General features: G+C 39.5%; 1 protein-coding gene across 1 annotated transcript; it reads left to right on the plus strand.

Annotated features, from left to right (window-relative positions):
• Window positions 1–25340, plus strand: DNAJC15 (DnaJ heat shock protein family (Hsp40) member C15). The gene is made up of 6 exons (XM_053455471.1): window positions 1–156; window positions 11881–11932; window positions 13763–13836; window positions 13993–14069; window positions 19501–19571; window positions 24413–25340. The coding sequence occupies exons 1-6, from the start codon at window positions 55–57 to the stop codon at window positions 24481–24483; spliced, it is 447 nt and encodes a 148-aa protein (XP_053311446.1). The 5' UTR covers window positions 1–54; the 3' UTR covers window positions 24484–25340.
• The last annotated feature ends 959 nt before the right edge of the window (window positions 25341–26299 follow it).

Raw genomic sequence — 26299 nt, forward strand, 5'->3', positions numbered from 1 at the left:
CAGTACGACGTAGAAGCAGTTTGTCCTAAGCGGCCACCGTTCTCAGTCACTGTCATGGCGACCTCCAACAGCGGCGTGAGTTCTGACTCCCTGCGTTATTCCGAGTATATGCCCGGTACCAGGTCACCTCCCGTCGGTGACGTTGATCGGGGACTGGTGAGTTGTGCATTATCGCTTCGGTTTAACAGATTTGTCGATGAAGCGTATTCTGGACCTTGTTTGATTCGATCACCTAGTGTACCGTATAAGCGAGAGTTATGTGAATATAAACGAGCCTGCCTTTTGCTTGCCGTCAGGTGTATTGATTAACCTGCTAGGCGATTTTTACCGGAAATATGCGTTACAGCCTGACACTAGTAGAGACACGTTACCGGTGCGGGTGTAACTACGGTATTTGTTATCGTATCATTCTGCTAGCTTTGTGTAACGTTATAAACCGGAATAACCATAATCCAGGGTGCCAGAATACTTCTAAAGTAGGTCTGCATTGTGACAGTTTAGAGGTAGCTTTTATTATCTTTAGATTTTGTCAATAAAGCATACATTCAGTCATTTTACATAATAGAGAAAAGATCAAGGTCCTTACATGAAGGACGATGGAAGATTACAACACTATTGCGTAAGAGCCCACCTCTCTGTACGCAAAGCTGGAGTGTTTTCCTAATGGTTTCTTTTGTGTTCACTCGATAGGCTTTGCAGTCTGTTTGTGTTTATATCTTTTTTTTTTTTTTAAAAATGTGTATATATGTGTTTGTTAGTTTTAACCCCCTTTTTATTTATTTTTATTTTTTACTAATGATATATTGTGACCTACCTTTTTTTTATTACGGTATATTGTGCAACCATAATTCCCCTTTTTGATTTTAGCTTACCTCCTAGATTATACATAGTGCTATAAATAACATATTGTTTCCCCCATATAAGTAACATTTTTATTAAAAGCCCTGGCCCAGTCTTAGTAAATACCGTATTGGCTCGAATATAGGCCGCACTTTTTCCCCCCACTTTAAGTCTTTAAAGTGGGGGTGCGGCCTATATTCGGGGTCTAGCGCCCGACGCCTGGGACATGCAGTGCTGGGCAGGCAACGGGGTTAGGATACAGATCCCCCGCAGCAGTGCAGGGGACCTGTATCCTACTCTCGGATGTGCTCAGACAGCCTCCCCTGCCAGCACTTCCCACGGAGGGAGTGCCGGCACGGGAGATTGTCTAAGCGCATTGCGTAGATGTTCACCGGCAGCGGCGATGCGCATAAACAGCCCCCACTGCCGGCACATCTGCACGATGTGCTTTAACAATCTCCCTTGCCGGGAATTCCCACGGGGGGAGTCCCGGCAAGGGAGATTGTTAAAGCACATCGTGCAGACGTGCTGGCAGCGGAGGTTGTTAACGCTTGTACTCTAACAATCTTCCTTGCCGGCACTTCCCACGGCGGAAGTGCCAGCACCGGAAGTTGAGTACGCGTACTGCGTAGCTGCCCCCCGCCAGCCCTGCAAGACCCCGGGGAGTCTGCACCGGTAAGTCTATGGGGGGGGGACCTCTTGGGGGCAGAGTGGCAGCATATCTCAGGGGGTTAGAGTGGCAGCATATCTCGGGGGGGGGCACATCTCGGGGGCAGAGTGCATATCTCAGGGGGGGATAGAGTGGCAACATATCTCGGGGGGGCAGAGTGCATATCTCAGGGGGGGATAGAGTGGCAACATATCTCGGGGGGGCAGAGTGGCAGCATATCTGGGGAGGGCAGAGTGGCAGCATGTCTGGGAAGCGCAGAGTAGCAGCATATCTCGCGGGGGCAGAGTGGCAGCATATGTAAGTGTTTTTTTGTTTTGTTTTTTTTTTACTACGATTTTTTTTCTTTAACCCCTTAATGACAAAGCCCGTACATGTACGGGCTCAAAATGCATTGTTTTCAATGGGTTTAGGAAAGCACCTAACTTTTAGGGTGCGACCTATATTCGGGTGCGGCCTATATCCGAGCCAATACGGTATATCACATAAGCAGTTGTAGAATGTAGAATTGGATAGGCAAACGTAAGATGGGGTTAAATGTAGGGCTGCAACTAACGATTATTTTCATAATCGAGTAGTTGGACAATTATTTTTTCGATCAATAAAATACATTTACATTTTTCATTTATTTAAAATAATTTAATAAACAAACAGCAGAATTTAAAACTTTGAGAAAAATGCATTTCTTGTTTTTATTTCCCAACCTGCCCCCCAGTTATGCACATTTGAGCCCAGCCTTGCCACACTGCCCCCCCCCCGATATGCCACATACCCCCCTCGATATGCCACAAAACCCCCTCGATATGCCACATACCCCCCCGATATGCCACATACCCCCCCCGATATGCCACATACCCCCCCCCCCGATATGCCACATACCCCCCCCGATATGCCACATACCCCCCCCGATATGCCACATACCCCCCCCGATATGCCACATACCCCCCCCCCGATATGCCACATACCCCCCCCGATATGCCACATACCCCCCCGATATGCCACATACCCCCCCCGATATGCCACATACCCCCCCGATATGCCACATACCCCCCGATATGCCACATACCCCCCCGATATGCCACATACCCCCCCGATATGCCACATACCCCCCCCGATATGCCACATACCCCCCCCGATATGCCACATACCCCCCCCGATATGCCACATACCCCCCCCGATATGCCACATACCCCCCCCGATATGCCACATACCCCCCCCGATATGCCACATACCCCCCCCGATATGCCACATACCCCCGATATGCCACATACCCCCGATATGCCACATACCCCCGATATGCCACACCCCCCCCAGATATGCCACACCCCCCCAGATATGCCACACCCCCCCAGATATGCCACACCCCCCCAGATATGCCACACCCCCCCCAGATATGCCACACACACCCCAGATATGCCACTCTGCCCTCCCCCATATGCCTTATATACCCTACAGGCCTTATACCCCCTGATATGCCACATACCCCAGTATGCCACTCCGTCCCCCCCCAGATATGCCACATTCCCCCCAGATATGCCATAGTGCCCTCATAGATTTGCAGACTTATTTGCAGACTCGTTCACAGCACACTGCCACAATACTTTTAGAAATAAATACAGGGTTAATCTTCACTGCCCCCAGGATTTAGATTCCCCTTAGTTTGGCCCCTTTACCTGTAACTGGACTTTAAGTTAACTTTATTAAATTAACTCTCAGTCCTCGGCATTAAATTAACCCTAAAGACCCCATTAACCCTAACTGCCCCTAAATTAACCCTAAAGACTCCATTAACCATAACTGCCCCTAAATTAACCCTAAAGACCCCATCAACCATAACTGCCCCTAAATTAACCCTTTAATGACCCCATTAACCATAACTGCCCTTAAATTAGCCCTAAACACCCCATTAACCATAACTGCCCCTAAATTAACCCTCACCTTGCCTAACTTTCAGCAGCCCAAATATTAATTTTATACTTACTGTTAGATGAGTTGCTGGGCAGTGTGGATGCTATAAGGAAAGGGGCGGGGCCAATCGTCAGAGTGACTGCAGGGAGGGACTGGGAAGTAGCGACTGCTTTGAGAGACATTGAATGAACCGAAGAATCGGATTCGAACTTCACCGCACAGACACCCCCCCACAGGCTGTTAGAGAGGAGGATCTGGGTCATCTGCAGCGCTGCAGGGGATCTGGATCTTAGTGTTATTATCCGACCTCTATTTGAGGTCAGATTATAAAGCGAGGGGTGTTTTTCAGAGCATTTGCTCTGAAAAAGCCGCCATCTTATAATCGATTAAAATCGATGTAACTAATCGATAATGAAATTTGTTGCTAACGATTTTCATTATCAATTAGGAAACTAATCTATAGAGGAAATACAAATTTCCACAATGGCGTCATACTTTTTCACTACAGTTGCTGAGGGTGATAACCCAGAAATGCTTATTTACCTATTTTCTTATTTGCAAAAACTAAATATATTTGTATAAATTGCTGCGTGTTGTTTATTGCTACTTTTGTAATAATCAGACTAGGGCTGCAACTAACGATTATTTTAATAATCGATTAGATGGCAGATTATTTTTTCGATTAATCGGATACAAAAACGCAGATTTTTCTTTTATTTAAAATAATGTAATGAAAAAAAAAAAACTTTTTTACACTTTCATCTCTTTATCACAATGGCATTTCTCTATTCACCTTCTTATTTTACTGACATAATAATAAAAGCTACAAGAACCCAAACCCAGTGTTTCTCAAACTAGGTAATTAGTAAATATTAATTCATGTGTTAACAATTTTTTCATATTTAATAAAAACTATGAGAAAAAAGCCTTATTTATATTTTCTTTTATTTGCCAAACTGCCCCCAGTTATGCACATCTGACCCCCAGCTTGCCACTCTGTCCCCAGATATGCCTTATACCTCCTATATGCCAGAGATTCCACTATGCCCCCTGATATGCCTTATACTCCTTATATGCCACTGTGCCTCTGATATGCCTTATAACTTCCAATATGCCACTCTGCCCCTCAGATATGCCTTATACCTTCCAATATGCCACTCGCCCTCCATTTATGCCTTATACCTCCCTATATGCCACTGTGTGCCATGATATGCCACTCTGCCCCCGCATAAATGCCCTACACCACCCTGAAATTCATTATACTCCCTGATTCACCACTCTGCCTCCCCAGATATGCCACTCTGAAATTCATTATACCCCATACACCACTCTGCTACCCTGAAATTCATTATACCCCCATACACCACTATAACTCACCCATACCCCACTTCCTCCTCCCCCTCCCATACACCACCTCTCTCCCCGACTCCCTGGTGTCCTATGAACAGACGTTGCTGACAGGCACTTTCACTGGAGCTTCATAGAAGCCCCAGCCGAAGTGAAGGGGAGTAACGAAGGCTGTCTGTGTGCATTGCACGGACACCCACCGGCTGACAGTGAGGGGAATCCAGGTCCCCTGCAGCTCTGCGGGGGATCTGGATTCTAGTGTTATAATCCGATCTCTGTTTGAGGTCGGATTATAGAAGGAGAGGAGTTTTTCAGAGCATTTGCTCTGAAAAAAACCTTTTTATAATCGATAAAAGTTAATTCGACTAATCGATAATGAAAATCGCTGTCAACGATTTTCTTTATCTATTATTATCAATTTTATCGATTAGTTGTTGCAGCCCTAGTTCAGACAAATTTTCCTGAATGCCAGGGGGCAATAAATTGGTAACATGCAGGCACTTTTCTCGTTATCGGTTCCCATTGTGAGAGGCAGTTGCTTACATTGGTACTTTCACAGATTCGTATATTTTTGTGGCAGCAACACTTTTTTTTCCCCTTCAATTCTTGTATGTTTATCTAGTTTATTCGCAGATGAGTATGCATAATTATAATTTAAAATACTGCCAGAATAAAAGGTCAAACTGAAATGCTTGAATGATTTTAAGGTTGACTTTTGCATTTGTATACAATGAACAGTTTAGGCTGATTACTAGTAACCCCTTAAGTACCAGGCTGTTTCTTTATTTTTTTGTACCCTTCGTGACAATGGCTGTTTTTAACACTTTTGAGGTGCTTGTGCTTAGCTGTAATTTCCTCCTCTCCCATTTAGTGAACCCACACAAGTTTATATATTGTTTTTTTTTCAGGACAAGAAGGGCTTTTTGATCATATGTCTAACTACCTATAAAAAAAAAAAAAAAAATTTATGAAACATTGAAAAAAGCCTTTTTTCTCACTTTTATTTGAAAGATCTAAATGAAAAATCCTGCTAAATAAATTCTACTATTTGTCCTGAATTTAGAAATACCCAATGTTTTTATTTTTGCTTTTTTCTGGAAGTTATTGGGCAATAAGTACAAGTAGCGTTTTGCTCTTTCAAAACCATTTTTTCCAAATCCGGTAGGCAATTCTGCTTCATATGCTATTTTGGGTATCTTTAAAGCCGGCCAATGCAATTTACCCCATCAAGCCATATATTTTTGAAGACTAGACACCCCAAGGTGTTTCAAATGCTGGTATTTTAACCCTTTCCATGAGATTCTACCACCAGCCTTTGCCAAAGTTTGTGGTAGTAATTTGTCACACAAATTTACATTACATTTATTTATAAAGCGCCGGCAGATTCCGCAGCGCTGTTACAGTCAGTAGAACAATTTCACATACGAAAACACGTACAATAACAAACTGGTGCAAAAGGAGAAGGGGGCCCTGCTCTTGCGAGCTTACAATCTAGTCGGTGGTTGAGGGGGAAGTGAGACAATAGGAGAGGATTGCTTGGATGGGGATGAGTTGATCTGGTTCCGATGGTGTTGTAGCCGTTTTCTGCAGTGGTACCTGGTATGCCGTTTCCCTCCCGTTTAACTCCAGTGTAACTCTTACATAGCCACTTATAAGGAGGCCAGGTGGAAAACAGGGATAACAGCAGGAGATGATGGGTTCAAATGAAATATAGGATATTCATACCAGGTGGAAAACAGGGGTAACAGGGGATGTTCATATCTGTAAGAGAAGGAGATATGGTGGACATTAGTGGATGGATGAAAGCATGAAGACCAGGGATGGATGTCTGGATAGTCCAGTGTAACTCTTACATAGCCACTTATAAGGAGGCCAGCTATGAATTTATAGCTCCTGGTATAAGTCACTATCAAACAACACCCCAATATGTGTGTGTGTGTGTGTGTGTGTGTGTGTGTGTGTGTGTGTGTGTATCAGCCATAACATTATGACCACCTGCCTAATGTTGTGTAGGTTCCCCTTTTGCTGCCAAAAGAGCCCTGACCTGCCTACACATGGACTCCACTAGACATCTGAAGATCCTTTGAGTCCTGTAAGTTGCAAAGTGGGGCCTCCATGGATGCATCCTGGTGCCATGCGTACTCCAGGTAAGTGACGCTCACGCACCCGGCCACCCACATTCCATAGTCCAGTTCTTATGCTCACATGCCTATTGCAGGCGCTTTCGGCAGTGGATAGGGGTCAGCAAGAGCACCTTGACTGATCTGGGGGTACACAGCAACATATGCAGCAAACTGCGATGCACTGTGTGTTCTGATACCTTTCTATGAGAACCAGCATTAACTGTTTCTTCAACTTGAGCTACAGTGGGCTTACCACACGGGCCAGCCCCCCCCATGCATCAAGGAGCCTTGGCCCCCAATGACCCATTAGCAATACTAATATTTTATGGAATCAACTTGGGGTGGAACTGGTGCTGATCTAAACCATTGTCTTGGGAATAAAGACTTAATGTTAAAACGTGCCAGCCTTTATTTTGTTACCAGTCTATAATAACAATTTGATCATAATACTGAGCTCCGTTCAGCATGAGATTTATTTTAAGAACGGTACCTATTTAGGCTATTTCCCTAAAGAGAAGTTTCCGTTTACTGATTTCCCTATGCATTATTAAGGACCAACCCCCGTAAGCCTCTCCTGAGGTATTCATGCATAATGCACAGTTTTGGTAATTAGATGGCCTTTTATAATTTTACTGAGTTAAATATTGTCACTGATTCCTGCAGGAGCTACTACCTGTTGGCTCTTACTGTGACATGAGGTGGGAGGGAAAAGGTTAACGGAAGAACCAGACCGGACGCTCAGTCACCTCTCTTCCCGCAGGGCTCAAATTGACAACACTTTAACCCAGTTCGGTTTACCCCACAACCCCAAAAACTACTCACTGCTACCACCAAGTTCTATTTAAGGTTTTGCAAAAACCCAAGGAAGCTTTGAAGAAGCTCAGACTGCTCAAACTGTTTAAAAACCCAATGTTGCCACAAAAGGTGTAAAAGGTTAATTTAGAAAAAAATGGTAACTTGGTAAAAAGCACAAATACAAAGCTGATTAATTTATATTTCATCTAAGCAAAAATACTTTTACAAAAAAAAATGGTAAAGAAAATGTTTTTTTGCTCTGGTCCCAATTCATATAAAAATCTCCTTTCTTTGACTCTAGCAGACTAGAGTCAATAGCCCAGGCACTTTTTGACACTCTAAGTGATTTGGGTCTTGTAACCTTGCACTAGGTTAATAATTCTGGGGTGATCAAACACCCCTATCAACCTGTCAGACAGGTCACCCATTACTTTTCAGGGCCTGTTTAGCCAACTCCTACTATGTTTCCTGTCATTTTGGAGGCACACAAAACAATTATGTAATGATTCTACTATCTTGTCTAAACTATATTTCTGGTAACATAACTCTGAAAATGATAGGTGATTTGACCCCAGTGCCTGGTCCATGTAAGATTTTCTTTATAGCACCAAGGACAGTACACCTGGCATCATTTGAATTTGCTCTATTTGGGGCTCTTCATGTTTCACTGATTTTATGATGTGGTCTGGCCAGGTCTCAAGATAACATTTATGGCAGCATCTGGCCTAAGATATATATATGCACAATCAAGCCCTTCAGGAGAAGCTTGTCCCTTAAAATGGCACATTGAAGTTACCTTACAAAGTATAGAATTTCTTGCTAGTACGGCCATTAAATTCTCAGTCATCATATACGTGTGATGTCACCATTGCTGTGAAGGTGTTAATACCTGTATAGTCAAACAGCAGACCTGCATTAGTAAGGGAGCCAAGTAATGACTGCCAAGTTTTACAATGAGAATGAACGGAAAAGGAAGAGTGACAAATGGCACAGAAAAGTGGACAGTAAGAGCAGTATGCCAGTAATTTCACACTCTGCTTGCTTTAACAACATTTCCTTAAACTTCTAAATAGCGTAAACCCCTTGTCTGACATACACCCTGGTGTGGAAAACTTTACTGTATGCTGTGAGTTGTAAGTGTAAATCCATGAAGAACTATTTAGCTTAATGTATAGCCTTGTTTTAATGTATCTAATAAAAGAATGAGCTATATAGGAAAAAGTAGTTGCAATGAAGGCAGAAGCTTTTTAGAAAATAGATGTGGATGGTCAGAGACTGATGTAGGGATGTAAAAAGGACAGTCTTTCTAAAACAGAATAGGGGATAGGTTAAGGTCTTTGTATAGCGTTTGTGGATGTAAAGGGGGAAAAAGGTGAATGATTTGTCTTAATGGAGACCCTTGAAATAAGGATAAACAATATTCTGCCTTTTACCACAGGCAGCATGATAATGTATTAGGGGCAGTAGTGGGATTCAATTGTTTTAGTAACCACTTCTGAGCTTTCTTACTAAAAATAAAAACCTTACACACACAGAATCAGGCAGTCACTCTCACAAACACACAGACTCAGGCATTCACACCTAATGTAGAATGTGTGTAGAAAAATATATTACTGCAAACTTTGATAAAGGCTGATGGTAAAATGTGTGCATGGAAAGAATTAAAATACCACCGTTAGAAATACCTTGGGGTGTTTAGTTTTCAAAAATATATGCTTTGATGCCATAAAAAAGTGACTGGTTTTAAAGATGTCCCAAATAGGACACGGAGGCAGCTTGATCAGATTTGAAAAAATGGTTTTGAAAAAGCAATATATAATACTTGTAAATATTGCATAAAACATTGGGTATTTCTAAACTCAGGACAAATAGTAGGAACTATTTAACAGGTTTTAATATTCGCTTTTGTAGATTTTCAAGTAAGTCTTTTTTTTTTCCCTCCATCTTTTATACTTTGTCAGTGTCTGGAAGGGGTTAATATTTCCCATGTAGCTTTGTGTCAAGATCCAGGTTCCAGGAATAAAATTGCGAAGGTTACAACTGAATGCCAGTTCAGTGTATTGGACATTACACACGCAAGCACACTGTGTCATTTGATGCAAGCATTATAAGACTTTACATAAATCTTTCGCATTGCATATGGCAATGCATATATATAATTTGGTTTTTGACTACCTAATCCAGAAATTGGATACAAATTTAGTAGTAATTTTACATAAACATCCTTCTTACATGTCCCCTATACGTGCATCTGTGGTTTTGTGTATGTACATATTTTTTTCCCTCATCATTCTGCAGGTATTCCCATTTCTTGATTTATTTTTATTTTTTTGGCAGTCACTGTGCAGAGTCAGCATAATTGTCTTCAGCACTCTGAAATAAAATCAAAGTGCTTTGTTCACAGAATTCGAAATAAACATCAGAACACATAAACAACACAAGGATGTCCCATAAATATCTATAACAGACACCTCAGCAGAATGGAAAATGCCAGTGCTAGAAATGGGGAGTGAATCATATCTGATTGGTAGGGTAATTCTTCTGCCTTCAGAAAGTTTCCAACAGATGGTTTTCCTACATCTTCCAAGTATTGCTAGTATCCATACATACATGTAATCGGTGATCTGCAGGAAAATGGTTGTTGGGGACTCTTTAATACCACACTAATAAAAAGGTCATTTTCAAATGACGATAATGACTTATCTAAGCCATAGACGTAAAGGTGCTGTTTGTCTTAGACAAAAAATTAATTGTACAATAAGCAAAGACACTTGAGTCATTCCTATGAAGTTTAATCGCATAAAAAACTGCAAATAGATATTTGCGGGTTCCATGGCAAAACCTTTCAGTGCCTTTTTTATGAAATGGACAAAGTTTTACATGATTAAATACTACCGGTATTTATAGGAATATTTGCCACAATATGCCACTGGTCACATTTGTAAGCATTCCATGAAAAATTATAAATGAAGCGGATAAAAAAATTACTGGGAAGGGTTTGAGCATTCAGCAATGCTAGAAATGATCTTTCTAATGCTACATTTAACTGCAAGGGTGTTGTATTCAGGGTAAGGGTAAGAAGAGTACCTTTTAACATTGAAGTCATTTTGATTCAGTCTGCCAAGAACGCCTTGCAGGTTTACAGATATTATATTTCTTTAATACCCTAGACAATATCGAAAAAGTATTTTCCATGTTATGTATCGGTTTTTCAGAATCTTATCATAAGGCTCTTTCCTAGAAATAAAGATTCCTATTCTGAGACAACAGGAACTGCATAGTTATGCATTTCATAACCCAGTAGAGCTTGACTCATAAAAATGAACCACTGTTTGGTAGAAGGATGAGAAATATAGACAAATCATAGTAAAACACTGCTTTTCTCGACAGTGAATTAACAAAAAAACACACTGTTCTTAACTTTGTGGTGGACTTATGTCACTAACGGTGTCGTATATAGGGCCAATGTTTGAGGTGTCAGTGTCATTTTTAGTGTGTATGTATATATATATATATATATATATATATATATATATATAAAAATAAATAAATAAAAGCTCTTAAAAAATAATATATATATATATATATATATATATATATTATTTTTTTAAGAGCTTTTATTTATTTATTTTTTACATTTTCCCTCTGCGTACCAAGCCTACATAAGCCACCTTCCTATTTCTTCCTAATTGCCCACAATATTTATTTATTTTTTAAGAGCTTTTATTTTTAATTTATTTTTTCTACCAACAAACTAAATTCTCAATTCCCCTCAAATTAATTTAAAAAAGAAAAAAAAACTTGTACAGAAACTGTATAATTGATCAGGGTTCTCTCTGCTCTCAGTTTATCACTGAACAATGTTCAGTGAACACTAAAGATGGAGGCAAAGAAACACCTAGTGTGCCATGCAACCTAGGTTGTTGCTAATTGACCGGTGGGTATTTAATGACGTTCTTTGCCATTAACCTAGATTTTTGGGCAAATTCTTTCACGGTGGCACAGAATCGCTACCCAGACTTTGTAATTATTATTTTTTTTTTTTACAAATAAGGCAAAATAGTTGTTAGCAGTTTAATTGAGAATGTTTAAGTAGGTTGGCCATAAATGTGACTTAATCTTTACATTACAATGAATATCATTCACATTAAATACATTACCTTAATAATTAAGCTTACAAGTCTGTTTTTTTCTCCATAGGGTGGAACTTTATTTGCAGTTGGTCTTGGAGTAGCGGCTGTAGCCTTTGCAGGTAAGATGAGCGACAGCTACATGACTAACCTCCTTGGTATTTGTGCACTTCAATCTTTTTCTTAAACATTATGTCGTATGAAACATTTGTGAGATCAGTCACTGATGTTGGACGAGAGGACGTGGCTCGCAATCAGCGTTCCAATTCATCTCAAAGGTGTTCAGTGAGGTAGAGGTCAGGGCTCTGTGCAAGCCACTCAAGTGCTTTATACGAAACTCTTCGAACTTTGCTTTGTGCACAGGGGCACAGTCATCCTGGAACAGGAAAAGAGGGCCACAAAGTTGGAAGCATATAAACGCCACAAATGCAGTAACATTAACGTTACCCTTCACTGGAACTAATGGGCCTAGCCCAAACCATAAAAAAACAGCCCCAGACCAGTAGTGAGTGATGCTACAGACAATACTAAATGACGCACTATATGCTTCAGGACTCAGCAACCCTGCTCTGTGAGTGTGCCTAGTCTACCGTTTTGTGGCTGAGCTGTTACATCCACCACCTCACATTAATACCCTCTGGTATACCTGCTTTTGTGAGTTCCCATTACCCTCATCATCATTCAGGTGTAATACTGTGTAATTCGAGTTGTAGCTAATAAAATCTCACCTTTATTTTGAAAAAAAAAAATAGAAATGTTATTACATTTCTTTTATTTATTAAACAGGGACAGCACCTAAAAAGGTTACATGAACACTATTTTTGTATGTAATAAATTGGGTTTTGTTGGGTTTTTCACTCGCCCTCATTCAATTTCTCATTCTTTCACAATTGCTCTCACTTTAATTCATATTCACTCACTCTCTTATTCACTCTCTCGCTTTCTCTGAATGTCTCCCTTCCTTCTCCACCAACCGCTTCCGTTTCCCTGTCTCCTTGCTGCGCAGTTCTGCTTCTTTTCTGCATCTGCTTCTCCATGGACAATTGGACATGGGCTACCAGTGAACTTCCCCAAAAGAGCGTAGCCTCCGCGCACACCCTCTCCTCCAATTGGCAGCATTGGAGAGAGGCTGTTCCTATGGGCCTGCTCTTTTGAGGAAGTCCACAGAGAGACCAGAGTAATACAGACAAATCTGTCTTCATTATCCTGGCCTCCCAGTACACTTTCGACAGTTTTTTGTGCACATTTTTCACAAGCTCATACACTGTGTATTATACATTATATAGCATGGAGCAGAAACATACAGTGGTGTATTTAGGCAGGGTGCTGCCATAGGCCCAAGCAGGAGCAATTCTCCAACCTACCATCCTCTGTACTGAGTACTTGGTGGAGTTCAGCATGCTATAGAGACTGTGCTTGACACAATTCTCCATAGTGTAACTTGTCCTGTTACAAGGGAAATCTCTGATCTCCCTAATGGCCCAGTACCATAGTCCTACAATCAGTTTCGCATAAAGACTGGATTTGTCTTCTCAAATTGCCCTGCCAAAGAAGGGCTGAAATATTAGCACATTCTGTAAAATGTAATTCAGCAAGACATATATAGCACAATGACAGTTCGGTTAATACAAGGTTTATCCAGGTTTCCGAAGCTGCTTATTGACATAAATATTAGCTTGGGTTAATTAAGGTGCCCATTTTCATTAGAAATGAAAGTTGCCATAGTTACTGAACATGTTCTACTGCAAGATGACTTGTAGCCAAGGATCAAATGGAGACTGCCTTGCCAGTCCATGTGGCAGTGTTTCAATAATGTAAAATGTTTCTCACCTAACAATTCAGTACAGAGAACCTTAAATCAAGTGTATAAATGTGCAAAAAGCAACTTAATTATTTACAAATTATTATTTGTGGAGAGATGATAAAAAAGAACATTGTGTGAATTCTTTCAGGTCGCTTCGCTTTTCAGCTGTGGAAGCCTTTGGGACACGTTATTGCAGAAAATGCCAAAAAGATTTCAACTTCAGTAAGTGCAAATTTACTCATTTTATAAATAGGACTGGGCTGTGTGAGGTTTCATTCTAATACATAGGTTCAGCATCTGGTCAAGTTGCTTTATGTGATAGTTACATTGCTGTGATCTCAGCTATATTACTTGTTTTCTTTCTCTCTCTTTGTGCAGAGCCTTTCCTATTATTACAAAGGAGGATTTGAACAGAAAATGAGTAGGCGAGAAGCTAGCCTTATTTTAGGTATTAGGTGGGTGAGCTACATTATGTTTTTTTTTCTATCTAACACCACATTTAATTAAATCAAATATTTTCTGATTATGTAGGGGATGAGAAATGTGTTTGAATGTTATAAGGCTATCCCCAGCTGTCTAACAAAATTGAGTTTTCTGTCCTTGTCTCCTTGCTTCTGATATATTCACAAGGAACTGCATTATTTTTGGTGTCACTGTGCGGGTTCTAAACTTTATTTCCCCCCCCCCCCCCTTCTGCAAGTACAGTCACCTACAGTCACAGTTTCTATGGTTTTACATATCAGATCATAGTAACCATCATCTGTTCCTTAGCAGGTCTAAAAATTAGGTAAATACAACCTCAGATGAACAAAAACACATGCCATATTACACTGTGTCATGATTTCTTCAACAAAAATAAAGCCAACATGGAGAAGCTATGTGCGATAAACTAAGTACATGCTTACTGCTTCCAAAGGAATTAAGATGCTTAGTAGCAGACTGGTGCTTCTATTCAAATGCCCTTGATTGATTGATCATCACCAGGCATGTCCACTTCAATAAAAGCCAAAGTTTTAGCAGTTTGCTGGTCTGGAGCATCCAGGTATGTGTTAACACAATGCCATTGAGGAAAGACATGAGCCATTGACATAGAGAAGCAATTGTTGCTGCCCATCAATCTGGGAAGAGTTATAAGGCCATTTCCAATCAATTTAAAGTCAATCATTATACAGTTAGAAAGATTATTCAAAAGTGGAAAAAATAAAAAGAGCGGACCTAAAATCCTCCACAACAATGTGACAGAATGATAGTCATACAGAAAATGATTTCTTCAAGTTATTGCTGCTAAAGATGGTTCTACAAGCTACTGAATCATAAGGTATACTAAGTTTTTTGCACATAAACTCTCCATTTTGGCTTTATTTTGTTGAATAAATCATGACACGGTGTAAGGCATGTGTTGTTCATGTGGAGTTGTATTTACCTAATGTTTAGACCTACTAAGATCCTGATATGTAAAACCATAGAATTCAAAAAAGGGTGTGGTTTCTTTTTTAATGTAACTCATTAATGTTAGTAATTTTAATAAACCTTTTTCGTGTCTGATAATTGTTTGTATTAGTCTGATTAAATAACCATTCTCAGCAAATTGGCTATAGTACTTAAGGTCGCCTTGAATCTCTTGTAGTGAACCATTTTTTTCTGTACAAGGGTAAACGAACATGTAGCCAAGCACAAGCATTCAATTTCACCTATATTTCTCACATGATGCACATAGATTTGTACAGAGATCTAAGGGCATCTGACTGAATTATATGTTTGCTTCTTTTGAAGAGCTTGTGTAAGATCTACTCTTAAATCAGTAAATCTCCTTTTATATCAGAAAACCTTCTTTCTTGCATAATGTGTGTGTGTGTGTGTGTGTGTATATATATATATATATATAATGTTTAGTTGTAGATAATGACATTTTGTAGTAGATAGCTGGACAGAGCTGTAGGAAGGATGCAGGAAGTGAGGTGCTCACCTCAGACACAGCTGTAAGGGGGCACAGGATGTGTTTCCTTACCTTCTCCACTGACCGCTTCCATGTCCTTTCTCGTATTCTGCAATTTTTCTTGTTCTGTCTTCTTTCTCTGTTTACTTCTCCTCGGTATGAGCTGTTCCTGGAGCAATTCTGCAAAAGAGCGGAGCCTTTGCACATACCCTCTCTGCAGATTTGAGGAATGGGGGAGAGGACATTCATGTGGTGTGTGCCATGGCTTTGCACTTTTTCATAATTACTCCAAGAAGCCAGAAGAGCAAGAGAAAAGACGGAGAAAAAAGAGACAGGGACACTGAAACCGGGAAAAAGTAGATGTAGAGGAAGAGGCAAAAGAAGAAGTGGATTTGTGGGAAAGTAAACAAGGATGTGGAAATGGTCATGTAGAGTGACATGAAGAGAGAGTGAGTGAGAGTGTGAGAATGTAAGAGAGCATGAGTAAGACCCCCATGATGCCCTGACAGGCAAAAAGTATATTGTGATATTTGCTGAGCATCATAGAAAGGGTTGTTCTCAGCAGCAGTATATATTGGAAGCTATGCTGCACAACTATTCGTCTTTCTTATTTTATAGTAATGGGAGTTATGCTGTACCATAACGTGTGCCTAAATTACTATATACTTATGAGTCACGATGCACCACCCTCTGTCCCTGACTCATCTATGATGATAGAAGTCAGGCTGTACCACCGTCACCGTGTGGCTCACTATATGATGATATGAGTCATGCTGTACAACCGTCTGTGTCTGGATAACTATATGGTGAAAGGAGTCGCACTGTACCACCGTCTGTGTCTGGATCACTGTATAATGATAGGAGTCATGCTGTACCACTGTCTGGCTTGCTATATAAGAATGGGAATTATGCTGTACCACCATCTTTGTCTGGCTCACTATGTAATTATAGGGGTCATGTTGTACCACTGTCTGGCTTCCTATATAATGGGTACTGTGCAACAATCTGTCTGTGCTATATAATTTGGAGTCATGCTGTACCACCATCTGTCTGCACTGTATAATAATAGGAGTCATACTGCATCACTGTCTGTGTCTGGATCACTATAGAATGGTGGGAGTTATGCTGCAGCCCCATCAGTGCTGGATCACTATATACCGTATTTGCTCGATTATAAGACGAGGTTTTTTCCATAGCAAATGCTCTGAAAAATACCCCTCGTCTTATATTCGGGTCGTCTTATAATCAGACCTCAACAAGGTATGACTATGAGACTAAGATCCAGATGCCCCGCAGCGATGCAGGGGACCTGGATCCTCCTGTCTCCCCCCCCACTTACCGGTACTTCTGAGTCCCCGGTGCTTAGTCCGGGCAGCGTGTAGAGCTGTACTCGATTCATGTACACAACTTCCGCTGCAGCCGGGAGGAGGTGCGTTTGGCAGCGGGGGTTGTCTGTGTCCATCGCGCAGACCTTCCCCGGCTGTCAGAGATCAGAGTTCCCCGTGATCTCTGACAGCCGGGGAAGGTCTGCGCGATGGACGCAGACAACCCCCACTGCCAAACGCACCTCCTCCCGGCTGCATCGGAAGCTCTACACGCTGCCTGGACTACCAGAGTGGCATATAGGGGTATAAGGCAATTCTGGAGGCAGAGTGGCACATAGGGGGTCAAAAGGCATATCATGGGGCACAGTGGCATTTAGAGGGTTAAAAGGCATATCATGGGGCACAGTGGCATATAGGGGGTATAAGGCATTTCTGGGGCACAGTGGCAAGCCAGGGGGCAGATGTGCATAACGGGTGGGGGGGGCAGGTTGAAAAAAAAAAAAGAAATAAAAACAAAATATTTTTCTCAATAATAGCTTTTATTAAAAAAAAATGTTCACATAGTTTACATGAATTAACATTTACTGGTAAAAAAAAAATTTCCTCTAGGGTCGTCTTATATTCAGGCTTTTTCTTTTTTCATAAATTAATCAGATTTTGGGGGGTCGTCTTATAATCGAGCAAATACGGTAATCATAGGAGTCATGCTGTACCACCATCTGTGTCTGGATCACTATATAATGATGGGATTTATACTGTACCATCATTAGTGTCTGGATCACTATATAATCATGGGAGTTGAGGTGTACCACTGTCAGGCTCAATGTATATTGATGGGGGTTATGCTGTACCACCCTCAGTGTTTGGCTTGCCCTCAGGGTTCTGTTCTGGGACCAATTTCATTCAACATATTTATAAATGACCTGGCAATAGGCGTTGAAAGTCATGTTTCTGATGACACTAAACTAGGTAAAGTAATACAGTGCAAGTGGGATATTACAGTGCTGCAGAGGGATCTAGATAGACTGGGGGACTGGACACACAAATGGCAGATTAAATTCAATGTAGATAAATGTAAAGCTATGCACTTCGGGGCAGGGAATGCACAAGCAACTTATACCCTAAACGGTAGTAAATTAGGGATAACGACTAATGAGAAAGATCTGGGAATTGTTATAGACAACAAACTAGGCAACAATGTGCAATGTCAGTCAGCGGTTGCTAAGGCCAGTAAGGTATTGTCATGTATAAAAAGGGGCATTAATTCGCGGGATAAAAATATAATTTTGCCTCTGTATAAATCAATGGTAAGGCCACACCTTGCCTTGAACATGCTGTGCAGTTTTGGGCACCTATTCTAAAGAAGGATATCATTGCACTTGAAAGGGGGCAGAGGCAGGCTACAAAATGTATAAAAGGAATGGAGCACTATAGTTATTAAGAAAGGTTAACAAATTTAAATCTGTTTAGTTTAGAAAAATGGCGCCTCAGAGGGGATATGATAACATTATATAAATATATTCGGGACCAATACAAACCATTGTGTGGAAATCTGTTCATAAACAGGACTATGCATAGCTCATGTGGTCATGCGTTTAGACTGGAAGAAAGGATATTTAGTCTAAAGCAGAGGAAAGGTTTTTTTACAGTAAGGACAATAAGGATGTGGAATTCTCTGCCTGCAGAGGTAGTTTTATCGGAGTCTGTACAGACGTTTAAACAGCAACTGGATGGACACTTGGAAAAATGTAATATTCGGGGATATAATTAATTATGGTGAAACAGCTTATTGATCCAAGGAGAAATCTGACTGCCATTTTGGGGTCAAGAAGGAATCTTTTCCCTGGTTAGTGCAAAATTGGAAAGAGCCAAACTGGGGGGTTTTGCCTTCTTTTGGATCAACAGCAACAAATTAACAGATATAGGAAAGGCTGAACTTGATGGACGCATGTCTTTTTTCAGCCTATATAACTATGTAACTTTGTAATTATGGGAGTTATGCTGTACCACTGTCATTGTCTGTAACGGGATTTATGATGTGCCACAAATGCCACTATAAGCTGCACTGTATGATTTCTATATCTGGCTAACTGTGTACTGTTGAGGACTCTGCTCTAACACATGCACAATGGGGATTATAGTACACAACCTGACAAAGGTTTCTTTACTGTCCCATTAAGCTCATGCGAAACACATACTCACTGGATTTGGGAAAATGTGTTGTTATTTTTAGATCTCATTATTTCCTCGTTACTTGTCTACTTTCATCAAAATAACCTCTGTAAAAATATAAAAGGGGACACAAGTTTCTGTTCTTGTCTCTTGCTAGTTGTCTCAGTAACTAGCATAATCGCTTTACCAGTACAACCAAACAGAACTCATCTTTTAGAAGAAACTTGTTCCTCAATTAAAGCTTCACTCAATTAAAGCTTCAGATTTTTTACATAGGAAACATTTCTTATAACTAAATCATAATCCAAATATTCGTCCATGCAAGAGAATGTTGTAGCTGTTTCTGTTGTCCACAAGATGGCAAAAGTCCTGCTTTTTTCTGCCTCGCCGAGTTTAAAATGTAATTTACAGTAGTATTCTAATTTTTTTTATTGTAAAACTTTATTTTTACAGTCCTTCTGCTGGAAAAGCCAAGATTCGGGCTGCTCATCGCAAAACCATGATTTTGAATCACCCAGATAAAGGTAAGGAAAACATTGTTTTGATTAGCTATAAAATCACCTTGGAGTGATTGTGCCATGAAGTTGTTGGTTTTTTTCCCTTTATCTAGAGATTATCAAGAATAATTATTTATGAATTTGTTCAAAATAAGTGAAAAGAGATGCTTCTGATGGTGGTAACATGCCATATAGAAGGCTTTATGAACTAAATAATTTGTGACCGTAGCCATTGGTATTTAGTGAGTCAAATCCGAGTGCTAACCTGCAGGATTACAGTCTCGATATAAATGTTCACAGAAGCTATAATGAATTGTACTATAAATTAACAATTTGGTGCAAATATGAAAATAGCAGAAGAGGTAAAAATAAAGGGCAGTGGGTTCACTGGATGGCTGTGAAAAATCCTTTATGCAGATAGCTATAAGGCATCCTAAAATTGCTCAATCGATGGTACAGACATGAACACAGCATGGTACCAGATAGCCACCTAATGCATTTAGTGCGTTAAGCACATAGTCATAGGGTGCTCCATCTGCTCTGTATGATATAAGCAAAGAGCAACATTAAAGAAGCAGCCAGGATCATTTTCAATTGGTTTATTTCATATAAAATGTACCTTTATGCTGCAAGAAACACTGTTCTGAGCTTATAAACCCCTCTGTGTCAGTGAGACTGTCATCCTCACTGACACATTGAGGAGTCCCAGAAGAATTCCTTCAAAATAGGTCGCTGACAAAAGTGTGTATGTGTGTCACCTAAATAGTTTTTAGCCTAAAAAAGCTCAAAGGTTAACATATTTAGAATCTTTTTTTCTTAGTTTGTGTGTATTAGTAGGTGTTAAAATATTTCCATATTTGTTATACAGAGATCTCTATTCTCAAGCCAGGTCATTTTTATGTGATAAATGATGAGTAGATCCTTAGGTCAGTGTTAAGTTTTGAAGATTGTCTCTTCTGAAGATCGCAAATCAAGTCAAAATGTTTCAGTCAATTTATATGTAACTTTAGTTATGTATGTGTGTATTACACAGCTGTGTTAACTCAACATAAATCTCCTCTTCATCAAGACATTACAATACAATAAGGCAGTAAAATAATTTCAAATAACACATACTGGTAAACAAGGAAAAGAGGGCCCTGCTCTTCTGAGCTTACAATCTAGGTGGTGTTTGAGAGAAAGTGAACAAGTAGGGGAGGACTGCATGGATAGGGATGACTTGATTGAATCAATGGTGATCTGTAGAGGTGCTTGATTGAATCGAGGATGATGTGTAGGGGTTGTTTATCATTCAGGTGGCTTGATTGGGATGCTGGTTAAGAATATTAGGAAGAGAGGTTGTAGGCTTCTCAAAAAATGTTGGTGTTTAGAGAGTCTCAAAGAACAGCGTAGTGAATTCTAGAGAAGTGGTACAATGGTGATATGCTATCTGTATATGTTTGGAATTATCTACATATAGTAGTAACAGTTATGTTGAGAAAACCAGAAACTGAGCTTTTTTCTTAGAGATAAGGTACGTGTCTGTACAGAATAAGGTTGTCTAAGGTAGCTTAAATTAATGTAAAAATATACCATACCGATATATCTTCTTCATGATTTATAGATTTTCATCACACCGAAAAAGTAATGCTCTGCGATTAGCTACATTTTGGTAATACATGGGAAAGTTAAATCTTGTACAATTAAAATTTCCCTTCTCTAAACTTGTCATAAAATATTAATGCCATTCAGAGTTTGGAAAATTACAGACTGTAGAATCAGTGCACAAATGCTATAACTACCCAGGTTTTGAATGCAAATGATTTATTTTACAGAAAGACTATTATTATAACTTCTAAGTAGACCGCATCTGCTGGAAAAAAAGCATGCCCATATGCTCGTTCCTGCTTCTGCTTAAAAATAGCAGATGGCAAGACATTACACTGTATTTCAAAAGTCAAACAGGGGAAAGTGCATTTTTTTTCTTTCATTGTGGTTAGATTTAAAACACTCTCCACTTTTTACTGCAAATTGCTGACACTTTACTTGCACCAACAAAATTCACTGCTGTGATCTTGGAAGTAGAACTTTGCACAGACCAAACAAAATTACATCCATGTGTACAGCCTGGGAACTGGAGGACAATAGCTAGGATGATAAAAATACCAAGTAATGCACATTGCTAGTTAAATAAGAGAATATTAACATTTCTGTGTTAAACTGTGACATTAGCCTGTTATGCGATAAACCTTTGGAATGACCTGACTTACTGCATTAATTGTTTGCACATCTTATGTACATCTAAGTCACAAGTATAGCACAATGTGCTTAAGCTAATAACAATAACCTTTCGTGTCTTTATTAAACACGCCCATTAACCATTCACAGTGCTGGTGGAAAAAGTAAGTGAACCCTTGGGTTTAATAACTGATCAAACCTCCTTTGGCAGCAATAATCCCAAACAAGTGCTTCCACTAGCTGCGGGTCAGACCTGCACGACATTCAGGAGGAATATTAGACCATTCCTTCCGGAATTGCTTAAGCTCAGCCATATTCCTTTGCTCTCTTGAAGTCATTCCACACCATCTTAAATGGGTCTGCACTTTGACCGGGCCACTCCAAAGAGCGGATTTTCATTTTTTAAACCATTCTGTAGTAGATTTACTTTGATGTTTAGGGTCTTTGTCCTGTTAAATCACCCAACTTCTACTGAGCTTCAGCCACCCTGACATTATCCTGTAATTATGCCTTGTTAGCTTCATCAGTCCACAAAACATTTTCCCAGTAGCATTGTGGAGTGTCAAGTTGCTCTTTGGCAAACTCCAGATTAACAGACATGGTAAATTGGATTAAAATGTTAACCAGTTCCAATTATTCCTTTTAGCTGTTACTCTATGGTTCTCTTTTTTTTTTTTTGCCTCACTGAGCATTCTGCGTGGCACCCTTGGAGTCATCTTGGGGCACCCAGTTCTAGAGAGTAGCCACAGTAATAAATTGTCTTCATTCATAAACAGTTTGTATAACTGTGGTCTGATGGAAATGTAAACTCCTTGAGATTACTTTTTTTACCCTTTCCAGCTTTGTGAAAATCAACAATTCCTGATTGAAGGTCTTCTGTGAAATCAGATCAGCAGATGCTTCTTGAGAATGGCAAACTCAAAATGTTAAGAACAGTACAATAACTTGTGTGTTATTAGTTAAAACAAATTGTGTTTTTCATTATTGTAAGATGGAGATCAAATTCCCAATATTGTTAAAGGCCAAAAATGCCCACTTTAGAATTAGTGGGTGTGGTTGGGGCTGTGACTAACGGGCAGGATTATATCCCCTATAATAGGGGCACATGAGGGGAGGAAAGAGAGACAAAAGGATTTGGCTCCTAAAGAGGGACTATCCATTCATTAACATACATGTTTGGGAGGGATAGTCTGAAGTACTCACTCATGCTGTAAGATTTTTTTCAGTACTACTGTACATTTCACTTTTTCTAGTTTAGGTAATAAGTACATGCCATTTTCTTTCACAGTAACCAGAATATCCTATTATTGTTTTAAACCAACTTAGATTTAAATGCTTCTCAGGCAGTTGCATTTTATGCATTAAATAAACGTAATGTACTGGAACAGATACATTGTTAATGTTGTTAAGAAAACCCTAAATTATTTTAATAGTTCTGTCTTTAACGTACCATAACATAGCTTGTTTGGGCACATCTTACACAATAGCTTAGCGCTATCCCAGCTTTTTATTTTGGACGCAAAAGAAGAAAAATGAGGCAGGATGGAAACATACAGAACGCCACCTTATTTTCCTTCCAAGTACTTGGGTAGAGACAGGTATTAATCATACCCTCCACTGTGTCCACCAGCATCTGTTTATAAATGTTTTTGAAAGCTGTGCTTGGCATCTGAAGTCACATCTATTTGTGTGCTAGAAATTTTTATTTAAAAAATCCCCAGCAATTTTATATTAACCCCTTGAAGACAATTGACGTGCCAGGCCTGTCACGGAAATATATCCCCTCAGCGACAATTGACGTGCCTAGCATGTCATGGGGTTAAACGAGCGTAGAAAGCAATCAATCGAAGTATTCAGCAACACCAAAAAACATATAGGGGCCCTGTAAGACCACTCATAGGAGAGATTGTATTCACCATAGTGAAAGGCTATATGTCTTTAAAATATGGTGGCGCCTGGTAGCTTAAAAAAAAAAAAAAAAGGACCTAGGAGGTGATCAACAATCGCTTCCTAAGCTCAGCCAGTGTTGCTGAAGTGCCTCGATTATAGACACATTCAGCAACACACACAAAAAAACCAGGGGTCCTAGGAACGTATCAAAACACCACCTGTTAGAGAAGTTAGGTTCTCAAAAGTACTGCAGCCAACCATGCAGGTCAATGAAGCACTGCTAACTAATCATTATGTGATCAGTAAAATAAAATAAAAAATGTATAAATAGTGAAAATTAAATAACATGTACAAATAGAGACACCAGCAATTCTAAGATGTATCTGTTTTGGTTTTTTGGGTTTTTTTTTTGCTATCTGGGTTAATTTCTAGTAAATCTGATTCTGCTAAGTATGTTATAAAAATGTCATTATTACTTTGTGCTGTTTAGCTGAGATCCATTCTGTTTTGGTAGTCATGTCTCTCTAAATGTTCCTTTCTTCTTCTCCCAGTGATTCTAACATTGCTCGAGGTTACTTTTGCAAGTACAGCCATTCTTCTTAATTTATAAACAGGAGTTGCATGTTTTCTGTCACTCTTTGAACAAGATGGGTCTTTAAAACTACCAATTTTTTTGTGTGCAGACATATTCCCTATCGACATGAAGCATTTTTAGTACTTTTCCCCCCACAATGTAAAATCTCACTATTTTGTCTTTACAGGTGGATCTCCTTACTTGGCAATGAAAATAAATGAAGCAAAAGACTTACTGGAATCCAGTAACAAACAATGACCTACAGTATGTTAAAAGTTAATTTATAGATCACCCCCGCTTGGTGTCACAGAGGCCTACAGTGTGCCATAGACAGCTCCATAGATCATTGTTTTTTCCTTTCTAGTCTCCTTATTTATAATAAATTATAAAGTTACTGTGCAACATTTTGGACCAACCCTATATTATGTAGGGCTCCATTAATCCTCTAAAGGATTTTTCTGCAAGATTTTCTTTCAAGAGAAGTCTATTACACACAACAATAATTAAAATAAAATGTACGTCTGTAGTGTTATGGTTTATATTAAATATATTAATATTGGACAACATGCTGCCTTGGTGTGGACATCCTAGATGCATGTCTGAAGTTAGTCATCTGACCTTCGTAATAAATATGTCAGACTCTCAATTTCACAAAATGAAATGAAAATGGAACCCAAGAAAGGGCTTTTTTATTGTCAATCACATTAAACTAATATCAGATTGTAAAATGGTAGTTGTAATAAATGAAATGTGGTTATGCAAAAATACAAGTGCAACTTCTATAAAATACTTAGTGACCTTGTGTATGAGTAGATGCATCCTACAAATTTGCATATGGTTTGGAATCAAGATCTATCCAGATTTTGATTTTTCAACAGTTTATTACTGTGCCAAGGCAAAAACATTGTGCAGTTACCTTGGCAGGCTCACAAGAACAGCAGATGAAGTAGGAACTATGGATGCTTCATCACATTTTGTGCCTGGATCCCAGCTGTTCTAATAAGGGCTATCAGCCGGCTTCACAATCATCTCTCATTTTGGACTGCCTTGTTTGTACCGGGAATTCTGAGCACATTGCATATAATGCGAAAAAAATAAATATGTAATAAAATGTTTCAGTTGCTGCCAGTTTTCTTTCTTCTCCTAGCTATGCAATCAGCGGCTACTGGGTGAATAGAACAGTAAAACTGTTAAAGTACCCAGCATGCACAAATGCAATATAAATGGATGTGAAGTATGGCTACTTAAAGCATAAATTACAAATAAATTATACCTGTACCATACTTTAGTTCATCAAAGCCCCCATATTTTAATCAGCTGTATGTTTAAAGCATCAGTCAATGTAAGTTGGCAAAAGACAATGCAAGCCTCTGCACCGAATAATCAGCTGGGAGAATAATCCTAACAATGCAATATTCTTTGATCTACGATACCTTCCTTACTTTTCATGGATGGATAGGTCAGTGAGGAATTGGTTATTGTTTATCTAATGGCCTATGGATAGGCAAGTGTTTCAGTGGGGTTTTGTAATAGAAAGCTTCATTATTCTTCTTCTCCTACACCTATTTCTTTTAATTAGCCATTTCTCCTTTAGTTACACGAACTGATAATTTTTTCATCCATACTATAACTTGATGTTTTACTGTTGTAAAAATATTACCCATACTCACTCATGTTATCATTAAGCAAAAGTCATGTTATATACATTCTGGGTTTCAGCAGCGAAACATTTTGTTACAAATTGAAAATGAAGATGTTTATAAGTCATAGAGCACATAATGGTTCGACAACCAAATGACCCCGTTATAATGTAAATATGAAGTAAAGACCGTGACAGTATGACCTGTCATACAGGGGCCCAAGGTACTCAGAGATGGCTCCAGCCTGGCTGCCCAACAAAGATAGTATAGGTGGGAGCTCCATTGTTTAACTAATCCCAATAATACGATTGCTGCCAGGGGAATTAAAGGTGGGGTTGCATACATGTGTCTGTTTATCTATGTAAATGCAGTTCTGTGGATGTATGAGTCTATGTTTTACAATAATAAAATGTTCATTCCTGCTGTACTCAGTT

Source organism: Spea bombifrons, chromosome 2 (assembly GCF_027358695.1).
Source record: "Spea bombifrons isolate aSpeBom1 chromosome 2, aSpeBom1.2.pri, whole genome shotgun sequence".
NCBI classification, from domain to species: Eukaryota; Metazoa; Chordata; class Amphibia; order Anura; family Pelobatidae; genus Spea; species Spea bombifrons.

What these genes read in the sequence shown, in the direction of transcription:
- DNAJC15 (XM_053455471.1), top strand. Translation starts at nt 55, where the DNA reads ATGGCGACCTCCAACAGCGGCGTGAGTTCTGACTCCCTGCGTTATTCC. An exon ending in AGCGGCTGTAGCCTTTGCAG is followed by an intron (nt 11,933 to 13,762) that starts GTAAGATGAGCG and finishes GAATTCTTTCAG; the next exon opens with GTCGCTTCGCTTTTCAGCTG. An exon ending in AGCCTTATTTTAGGTATTAG is followed by an intron (nt 14,070 to 19,500) that starts GTGGGTGAGCTA and finishes TTATTTTTACAG; the next exon opens with TCCTTCTGCTGGAAAAGCCA.